Consider the following 11,480-nt stretch of genomic DNA (forward strand, 5'->3'; position numbering starts at 1 on the left):
CAGTGACAATTTTGATGCCGTGTGCCGCAGCAGGGAGGAGGGGGAGCTATATATAATAATGATCGAAAATGACCAGTATTAGTGTCTAATCCACAGTTTTCGGGATCATTCAGATGAACAGTGACATTTACGATCCGGTTTAAATCAAAATCAGCTCCGACACTTGGGGGGGGGGGGGTGAAAGATATATAAAAATGATCGAAAATGGCTACCATCAGTGTCGAATTTATATTTTCTGGGTCCCTTAGATGAACAATGGTACTTGCGATCCCGTTTAAATTCATATTCAAACCCCCAATTTTAGGGAGGGGGAGGAAGAGATATTTAAAAATCATCGAAAATAACCGATATTAGTGCTGAATCCACATTTTTTGAGGTCGCTGAGATGAACGGTGACACTTCCGATGCCATGGCCGGCAACATGGGGGTGGGATATATATAGTCAAAAAATGACAGATATTAGTGTTGAATCTATAGTTCTTGCGGTCGCCGAAATTAACAGTGACACTTCTGATGCTATTTAAGTCAATTTTCAGCCTTGATACTTGGAAGATGAGGAGGGGTGACATACATTAAAATGATTCAAAATGAGTAGTATCAGTGTGCACTTAAATTATTTATTTCAACTCAGCGAAGCGGGTAAGATATGCTAGTCATAATTAATTTGTGTATGTGTAAGAGAATATTCGCACTTGATCGACAGGAAGAAATGGAAGAAGACATACTGGAATTTACTTTATTGATTTTGATTGGTCCTTATACAGACCGAGTTATGAAAAATAGGAGGCTTCTATTATTTTTAGAAGGACTGATTGAATAGTGATAGTAGTCACAATAATAAGCAGAAGAAGATGCTTCATACTCACCGCAATAATTATAAAAATTGAGTACTATTTTCGAGAAATACGGTTCTCATCGTCAGTTACAGTAAGTCTGAAAAAGGTTACAAAATCAAACTGTAAATAACATGTTGAAAGGCGAAGGGATAAAACGTAATTTGAAGCAATTGTACAACTCCGGCATTATTATTTGTTACTTCAAAAGTATTCTATCCTCACTTTTAGTTTAACAGTAGTTTTATCATCAATACAAATATGTACATATTAGTTCCATACAACACTACTAATGGCCATGACCTAACGTCTGTAATTCATATGATCATCTCATACATAAATTACTTTGTTCCTTATCCACAATAACTACTTCATATTGAATAATTACCTATCCTTTCAAACATCCACAACACTGCTTGCAATAAAATGTACATTTGTCCTTTTTTATTTGGCATGTGCAGTTCGTACAACATATACTACCAGTAATGTGTCTGTCTATTTACGCGTGCTGGCGTCATGCCGCGGCTTGGAAGCCGATGCGATTGTTAGTGCACAGATCTATGACATCATGCAAACCCATCTTGAACAAAGTGCATACACTCTTTGGTGTCACTATCTTGCCAGTGAGAGAATGCCTCATATGTTGTTGTATTTAACGTTTACGTTTTGAAACATGGTGAACTGAACGAATAGTTTCTGATTTTTTCTTTGCTTATAGAGATCTGTTTACTATCGAAAAGTTTTGTGTATTATGTCAGTGTTTTTATATGTTTCATACAAAGGATGGTAACATGAATATCGTATATGTAATATAAGAAATGGATGAAACGAATCCTCGTACTTCTCTTATCCCATACCGTATATTCGTGAGAATTAAGTTAAATAAGAGTGAAAAAGTGTGAATCTGCTGGTAATGTAATCTGTTCCCGGCTTACCGTGCAGATACGTTAACCACTACGCTTACTTATCCTTCTACAGACAAGTCACAAATTTTCACTCTTTAAAATCGGTGCTAAGCACCACAGGCACGTGAACTGTGTACCACTACTACTATTACTGTACTTGGACAACCTAAGAAGTGCGATTTGAAAGGGTATTACCAAAAATAGCAAGCTAAATTCCAGTTATCATATTAACGTTCTGACGCCAATTTGTCGCTCCTTTTTTCAACAAACGGCAGAATAAAGTTGTATCCATGCCATTCTCTGCACTCTCATTCTAGTGAAGTCTACAGATGCCTCGCTAATGGACTACTCCCTTCGGTCTCCTCAAGCGGACCTTGGCACAGTGTAGACCACCACCTATATGGCCTACGGAAAATCTGTGAAGAGAAGTGGTTGTGACTGGCATATCTACACTGTGTGCCAGTCTCCTCGAATGGAAACTTTGATGATGAAGTCATGGAATTTCTTGTGGTAGCTGCATCTGCAAATCGTCACTATCGATAGGAATCAATCTCTCTAGACTCGTCAGATAAATGAGTAGTTTACAAATTGAGGGTCTGTATAGTTGATTGATAGCCGAATAGGTTTTATTTTTAATGGTTTAGAGAGTGTTGAGAGTTTTCACTGTTTCGGGAGAGAGTTGTAAATTATTTTTAACTAGTGGGACCTGTAAAAAATAATAAATAAATAAAATGTAGAATGCTAAAACCATTTGGAATATATTGATATTTTATTGCGTTTGCCTCCATTTGTTATTTTCCAAATACATTATGATGCTAAAATATGTCCGTATCTTAGTCTTGATTAAATGGAATCGGTTAGCATACCCAACGACGTGCAGTTAACTCTGTTATAACGACACCAAAGGGACCTAAGAAATGGTGCCGTTATAAACAAGTATTGCTCTAACCGAGATGTGTAATATCAGCATCAGGCATCTAAGGTTGAGAATGATTAAGTATTTGACCATTCGGTCAAGCCGTTATTACAGATACAAGTTTGATGCATTTGTAAATGTCGTACTAAACATTAGTCCCACTGAATATTAACCATGGAGTAGCATTGCTACGACATCTTAATTTGGTTTGGCTGGTTCTACTGTATTTCAAAGTAAATCAGGTAGTTGAATAAATAACATTTTAACCAATCGTATTGATTTGATATGTTTGTGAATACTAGTATCAGCAGATATCGTTGTTAAATTGACATCGTTGGCATGTTTGTGGGGATTTACCACTTTAAGCCCCGCGGTAGTAGTGTTACCATTGTGCGCCCAACAAGAGTTCCTTGCAAAAAATATTATTTTTATTTATTTTTTTTTAAGTAAACATACGCCGTCATATATTGCCAGACATTTAAATGGTAAACTTCTTTCTTAATACAGACTGCATGAGACGTGGATTTCGTACGGTCGTAGACAAAAGATTTAGAATACAAATTGTATATATATAGTATGGTAATTTCTTTCAATGTAGATCGTGCAGTATGGTATCTGAACTAGTATATAAAATCATTTTGTTGGTACATGGTATTCCAAAGTTGCGGGGAATTCAGCTCCTAGGATATAATTCTTATTAATGGTCCGGATCCCACTTGAATCTTTCGGCGTTTTCAGACATCTGGCAATGTCCCAAACGCGCACATACAATTTTCTCGAAGCTGATGGATATTGTTCATTTAAACTGCGTCTTATAGTACACAGTGATCGTCAGATGATATACTTTCAGGAATAGGAATAATTATGTAAGTGACACCTTAAAGCTTGGAAGCAGGGCTCATAGCGAGTCACTTTTTTTTTTTAAACTAAAAGTTACTTCTTTTCAAATTTGTCACTAAAAGTTACTTTTTGAGAGGAAAAGTGCTTTTGATATGATTTATGTTTTGCAGTTTTGCACATTGGCAGTTTTCTAAGAAAAATATTATAAAAATAAATGGAAAAAGGCAGAAACTTGTTACTCATTACTCTTCTGAAGGCTTCAGTATTTGCTGCCACATGTGAAACAGTCAGCTTTATTCTCACTTCAGCTTTTATTCTTTCTAAAGTACAGTGGATGGTTGGTGGATGCTTAAGCTCTCAAGGTGGGGTTGAGAACCCTTCTGTGTCTATTCTTTCTTCTATCATAATAGTCTTTAGTTTTATCTCGTAATAGTTAACGTTTCGTTCAACGTTGCGTGTGTGCATTTGTATGGTTTCATCATGTTCGTCTTGTGTTATGCTCCTTGTATGTTCTTCTTAAGAGTAGGTGATGAATTTGAAGATTTCATGGCTTTGAGAACTCTCAATGCTAAGTTAAATATGTCTGGGATGAAGAAATTCGGAAATGGCCAAAACTGGTTCTACTTACTCAGAAGCTTCTTGCATCTGCTAAGTCTGCTTACCGCAACTACAAAGCATACTTAGGAAACCTAAGAAAGGAGGAAGCTCAAAAAGAAGTAGTAAAGAAAAGATGAAACAAAACAACAAAGAGAGAGGCGATGGAGGAATTGACAAAGGAGAAAAGGGGCATAGTGAGATTTTGATCACTTTTTCGTGTGCTTTTGGTCACTTTTCAACTATATATAAGAGATCAGACCACTACGAGCCCTGTTGGAAGGCAAAATTTTGGATATTAGTATTAAATCGTTTACAAGGTTCATAGTGTTCCGGTCAACCGTGGTGCTTCGTCGATTTAAACAGGAAACACATACTGCCAAATAGTTCCTGCAGTAAATTCTGATCCATTCTGATTACATATCACATCCTGACAACAAAAAATTGACAGTCTGATAATTACGAGCGAGTCAGTAAATTTTTCGTTCCAGTGTTTCGTCAGTAAAGGCAAATTTTCCATGTAATTTTTCTGACTACACGGGATGTAAAATTTATTTACTACAGTATAGGGTTCAAGCTTGCATAATGTTGGCCAATGATACTGAAAAGCATGCTTTTTTTCTTTTCTCTCGTTTTAGAGAGGCGTCTTCTACCTGCAATTTGGAAAGTAACCACTTTTTTTTTTTTTTTTCTAATTTATTTTTCCTTGCTTAATTATGGTAACAGTCATAACATCAAGATCGACTATGAGTGTAAGGAACGTTGTTTCATTAAAATATTCAAATATAGTACCGATAAAACTGTGTTACAAATTTCAGTTTTTTGCTTCCTCGATAAAACAAGGTGATCTTTATAGATTTTGACCTCCTGATTCAGGATCTGTTCTTAGTTTTGCTCTATCACTAACAGTTTTCGAGAAACAGTAAAGGTTAGTGTATAAAATAATATCCCAATATACCTTTATACATGAATCAATAGGAAATTTTATGGGTAATATGAAATACAATTCAATTTATTTTTAAAATTACACTTAAATTAGAGCAAATTTGTGCATTTTGTATGAAAAAATTTAAAAAAAAAAATAGGTATCAGAGCATCATCCACAGTTCTCGAGAAACAGTAACGGTTAGTGTATATAAAATAATATTGCAATGTACTTTTGTACATGAATCAATAGGAAATTTTATGGGTAACATGGAATACAATACAATATTTCAATTTTTTAAATTCAATTTATTTTTAAAATTACACTTAGATTAGATCAAAGTTTTGCATTTTGTAAGAGAAACTAAGAAAAATAGGTACCAGAGCATACATTACAAAGCAGTCACAAAACAGAAGAAATACATTAATTTTACATTTGTTTGTACCATTGCACTGCTTATTCAAATCAGGTAGTTGGAAATATCTGAACGTTAATGCCATACATTCTAAAACTCTTGTTGCTTTAATGAAACCACTTTGAACAACAAGCGGACCTGTTGTGATCTTGCTTTGTCTCCCTTTTTAAGAACCAACAAAAATCTGCCAACATTGAAGGTGTCCATTTACCCTTGTGCCTCCTCTCAATGGTAGCTAAGCCTTTGTGGAACCTTTCACCATGTTAATCACCCACATGGCCTGAGTTAGAACGGAAACAATCAATATGACTATTCAGAAAGTGAATCATTAAAGACATATTACAACCCATCGTCCGGTAGACATCGGTTACGTTTTGAACCATTTCCTTATAGTTTGGATCTTTTATTCTACCGAGGAAATTTTCAGCAACTACACAGAATGCTTCCCATGCAAACTTCTCAGTGCCTTCCAAGAGTTCATAAAATGTCATATCGTGCATAAGTTCTCTGACTTGAGGACCAATGAATATTCCTTCTTTGGACTTCATGCTACTAATACCAGGAAATTTCCGTCCAATGTGTTAAAAGGCTTCACTATTTTGATCCATTGCCTTCACAAAATTTTTCATTACCCCAAGTTTAATGTGTAAAAGAGGCAAAACAATGTTTTGTGGCTCAACAAGAGATTGATGTGCCACATTTTTTTCTCCCACTCGATAGTATTCTCTGCGAGTCCAGTATTTTAGAACGTAATGATCGTATATTACACGACTGTCCCATTCATAGATAACAGCAAAATTTTGTATACCCTGTTTGCATTCCTAGTAACAGAGCAATAACTTTAAAATCCCCACATACTTTCCACGAGTACTTGCTGTACTGCACACAATCAAGCAGAATCTTCAGGTTTTCGTAGGATTCTTTCATGCTTGTGGAATATCCAATAGGGATGGAAGGTAAATCATAGAAAATATGAAGAAGGACAACTTTTAAGCTTACCTTCGATGAATCGCTGAAAAGACTCCATTTCTCTGGCTTATGCTCGTATCCTAACACACCGAATAGGCCATCAATGTTGTTACAATAAGAAACACTGTCACTTGTGGAAAAGAATTGTACCAATTCTTTTTCACGATAACGATGTATCAAAATTTTCACATCTTTTTCCAAGTAATTATATTGTTCCATCCTAGAAGCAAGTAGTTCTGCTTTCCTTTTCGGTAATTCTAAATCCCGTATAAGATCATTTAGTTCACTTCAGTAGTTCATTGTGTCATTTTATGAATCGCATTTGAATTTGGTGGAATATACTCTGTATCTTGAGGTGCAACCTCAGACTTCATCACAGCATCTTCTGTGTCACTAATGTTCAATTCATAGTTATCTGGTTTCTCTGGTACAGGAAGGTCTACTGAATGTGGGACCAGTCTCAGGGCCGAGGGCAGATTTGGGTAAATAGTTTTCTTCTTAGTTTTAGATGTATGTCCTAAAATGTTTGTTAAACAGAAATAGCAGACGGTTACATGGTCTCTTGGTTCTCTCCATATCATTGGGACAGCAAATGCTATTGAATATTTCTTCCCTTTAAGCCATGATCTAAGGTCAACAGCACAAGTTGAACAACAAATATGGGGTGCCCAACTTTTGTCTTGATTTCCGATTGCACATCCAAAATAGTTTAGAGCACATCTTAATGGTAGGAGTAGTGGTTCTCCTTTGCGATTTTAAGGTGAACTTTCCGCACACGTAACAAAATACACGTACATATTGTCATTAATACCCGGCGTGACATGATGAAATCAACGGCGTTATGTGAGAAACACACAATATCTTTGTTTTATTCCTTGTTCGTCTAATCGCTGTAATTTATATGATTTGACGTTTCGTATTATTTCAAGAAACAGCACCCACTGATATAAGGAACAATCAGTACAACACTCCTTCCTTATTTTAAAACTCTTCTTACCGCTTTCTTATCTTTAAACACACAATAGCTTTGTAACAAGCAACAACGAAATGAGTTATGCCTTATCAACACATGACACTATTGCCGAACAAAAACATATAAAACAATTCGCAGTGTTGCCAAACTAAGGAAAATAAATTTCCCTTTTCGGGGAAATTTTCATCATACACAGCAAAAGAAACAACAATTACCCGCAATCTGTGGGTGATGAGCAAAAATGGTCATTTCCAGTGCTTGGGGGTGGATGCGTGCCTGGTACACCACATAACTTTCAGGAAGCAAAATCACTGTAACATAGTGTAATCGAAATAACATTTTTTTTATGATACTAAAATTTTCCCAAAACTCACAATCAGCTAGCGTTTAGGAAAAAATCGACCAAAGGGTTGATAATAGGTCTTGTTCTTCATAACTTGGCGTTGCAGAAAGGCATAAAGAAGGGAAGAAAAGTACATACTCAAAAAATCCCCACACCAAAGGTAGGAACGCTGTCAAATGACTTAGTAAAATGTAACAGGAAATACGGGTTTGATCCCAGCTTGCGCTAAGTGAACTTTTGTAGTGGACAAACACCGTTTGCGGGGTTCTCTCGTTTCCTTCCACTTTTTTCATTCCACCATTTCATTAATTTCTTATCACCGTCTCCTTTAGCCTAGCCGGCATAACCGTGGGCTAAAACTTAAAGATTTCATTATTTTTTTTATTTTATTTATTTATTTATTTTTTTTATTTTTTTTTATTTGTGTGTGTGTGTGTGTGTGTGTGTGTGTGTGTGTGTGTGTGTGTGTGTGTGTGTGTGTGTGTGTGTGTGTGTGTGTGTGTGTATATATATATATATATATATATATATATATATATATATATATATATATATATATAAAAATATGTTAGTTTGTTAGTTTATTTGGAAGGCAAGCATCTTAAACCTCAATGTATTGGACTTGTTGCATAGTTAGGTTTCAAAAATGTTTTGAGTGTGTATAAGTCCATCTGAAGATTCGATTAACATGCTAATCGTTCTTTTGTCATAATTCGATATAATTCAAATGCCTTTCAGAAAAAATAAATAGGAATAATTTGTGTTTTCAGAAGTAATTTTAAATGGTAATGAAGTTATGAAAAAGTGACTGCACGCATAGAATTTTATGATTTATACAGTACTTACTTCCAACATGTATGTTGGTAAAGAATATTGTTTGAGCCTTTAAGTTTTTAAATTGCAGGAGGTAGTTAGCAAGCAATGTTTTTGGGAACAATCTAAAGTAAATTTGTGCTTAGATTAATGAAAGTACAAATAAAATAATAATAAATGAAAAATAGAGGTGTAAAGAGAAACTTCAATGTTTTACTTTGAAAACTTAATGCTTACACGGTAATGAATGTCTTAATCTGCCTACTTCGTGCTCTAATAGTGGAAAATAATGTGTATTTTCCGCATAATTACACAAGTTTCTTTTAATATTTTCTAGTGTTACCGCAGTTCTTTGATTTTATTGTTGTCTTTTTTGAATACTTGTGAAAACTAGCGAAAGTTGGTATAGTAATTTTTGAAAGAACATCTGAATTCAAGTTGTTTTCTTTTGTGTGCCATTATGGATCAGATATTCAGTAAATGATTTGATTTATGGCCATACATGCATAGGGATTGCAGAAACACGATACCTTATTTCAAAAATTTGTATAATTGAGTGTGTTTCATTCACTTTACAAGCACACATTTTCAGGTGTATTATGAAAGAAGTTAGTGGAATAGGATATTCATTTGCAGCTGTTTGAAGCACCTGAACTTAGTATAGGATCCTATACTTTTAAATTGCAGTATAGGATCAGATGAACATAATATAGGAACTAATTTTATTATAAGTGGGAATATAGAATTAGGCTTTTCTTGTTAGATTTTTATATATATTTTAACGAATGTTCCAGTTATCAGCAAATAGTCCTGAACAAATCAGTTTAAATTTTATTTCTTGTATGTATTTTTAAATAAACAAATGATCAAAATAAGATTTCAATTCTAACTTCTATCAATAACCAAGTTTTCTGTATTTTCATTGCGAAAGTCTCGTGTATTAAAATTTGAAACATGTTTATCTAGTAAGTTCTGCGTTATGAAATTCGTTGTGTACAACACTTGTAGAGTAAGTAATAGATGTATTAATGTTTCAATTCTTTCTTGCAGTGTGTACGTATCCAGAAATGATCCTTTCTCCAATCAAGCACACTGTGATAAAAGGTGAAGTGAACATTCTTAGGTATCTTCTACGTCTGATTCCTTCCCAGTGTCTTCGAGATTCGAAAGATCCTGTTGAAGCTACAGAGGTAGATGGTCTTTTGGACAGTTGCCATAGGTTAACATCAACAAAAACAGTGAAGGAACAGCAAGCATTTGTTAGAAAACTTAATAGTAAACTTGGCAAATCACCATGGCTTGTGGGAAGTAGCCCAACTATAGCTGATGTAGCAGTATGGTCGGTTCTTCAGTTACCTCATTGTCGGCAGGAAGTTCCAAATAATGTCCAGAAATGGTTTCAGCAGTGCTCCAGTCATTTTGGTAAGGATAAAGTAGTGCATACTCTGAATACTTTGAACGTAGATAATGTAACGGTTCATGATGGACCTAAATCCAGTACTGAAGTTCTCAAAGTAATGCAGGAGTGTTCTAAGTTAGAGGCTAATGATCTCTACAAAATATTTAATGAACTGAAAATTGAATATAATGCTCATACGCACCCTGAAGTATTTACAGTAGATGCTATGATGAAATATGTCCAACACTTACCAGGCTTGCATACAAAAAATCTGTTTCTGAAAGACAGGAAAAAATCGTTGTATCTTCTTTCTGTCAAACATGACAGAGAAATTAAATTGAACGATGTTGCTAAACGAATACAAGCGAAAGATTTAAGATTTGGAGACGAGGCAGTTATGTATGATATCCTTGGTGTGAAGCAAGGCTGTGTTACAGCATTTGCTCTTATTAATGACAAATTGAAATGCGTGACTTTTGTATGCGATAGTGAACTTCTTAATGCTGGGAAACAATATGTTTATTTCCATCCGTTGACTAATTCAGCAACTACAGGAATTAAATCTAGTGACTTGAAAAAATTTGTTGAATTCACTGGCCACAGCGTTGTAGAAATATCATTTTAATATTTGTCTGGAAAGAAGTTGCTGTTGCATGTTGGTTTTAATTGCAAATAAATATTTGCCCGAGAATCGTTTGTCTTCTTTATATCTGTTGTAACAGTGATTTACAAATAGATTGAAGTATTTTAACAGTCTTGGAAATAATAATCTCGATAGCTTATTATTATTATTATTATTATTATTATTATTATTATTATTATTATTATTATTATTATTAAATGACCTATTGTCGTGTTCGAGGTACCTGAGAACAAAAAATAGTTAAACCGATGAGATCTGATTGACGTAAAAACGAACAATAAACTGTTGTTAATCGGGTTTCTCATGCTAAGTACTTAATTTTTGTAAAGGGAAAGAGCTCTGCGGGCCATACATTTAAGATCCTATTGTAGACTACTAAGTTATGTATATAAATAACTGTGCAAGAGAGAAGGTTGCATCCAACGCTGTGACATTTACCAGTATGCGTACCCTCCAACTCAAAATGCTCATTTATACAATATGAATATGTGTTGTGACCAGTATGCAGTTATAATGAGAAATCAATTCAAATACGTATTTGTGTGAACATTTCATTCAATAAAAATGTCACCTAAGTATTTCTTTGCATAACTGTATGAACAGTGGTAACTGTCATATTGACTGCTAAATTATTGATTTATTACTCGTAACTTTCAGCTTTAGAGATTGCATAGAACTTACATCTCTTGGTATAAAACTGTAGTCCAGAGTGGCTGATCAACGTCCAGGCCAAGCCGCTTAAGCTAGAAACTTAAAATATGGACAGAGCGTAGAATTTATGACGTGGGGTGGTACTAAGGAAGGATTTTTAGGAATTTGCAGAGGAAGGGGAGAAAATAAGGGTGGCAGTTAATGTATTTAAATGTCCATATCTCAGAATTCTTGAAAGTTAGAGACGTGAAATTTGATGTT

The 11,480-nt window shown here is 34.7% G+C and overlaps 1 protein-coding gene across 1 annotated transcript in view; it reads left to right on the forward strand.

Moving 5' to 3' along the window:
- AIMP2 (aaRS-interacting multifunctional protein 2) overlaps positions 1-10,616 on the forward strand; it is a 46,706-nt gene extending 36,090 nt beyond the window's left edge. Inside the window, exon 5 of the mRNA XM_081751456.1 lies at positions 9,577-10,616. Coding sequence (XP_081607582.1) covers positions 9,577-10,550 — 974 coding nt within the window. The 3' untranslated portion in view covers positions 10,551-10,616. The remainder of the gene's footprint in view (positions 1-9,576) is intronic.
- The last annotated feature ends 864 nt before the right edge of the window (positions 10,617-11,480 follow it).

This window comes from Thermobia domestica, chromosome 3 (genome assembly GCF_964235325.1).
Source record: "Thermobia domestica chromosome 3, izTheDome1.hap1.1, whole genome shotgun sequence".
Classification (NCBI taxonomy): domain Eukaryota; kingdom Metazoa; phylum Arthropoda; class Insecta; order Zygentoma; family Lepismatidae; genus Thermobia; species Thermobia domestica.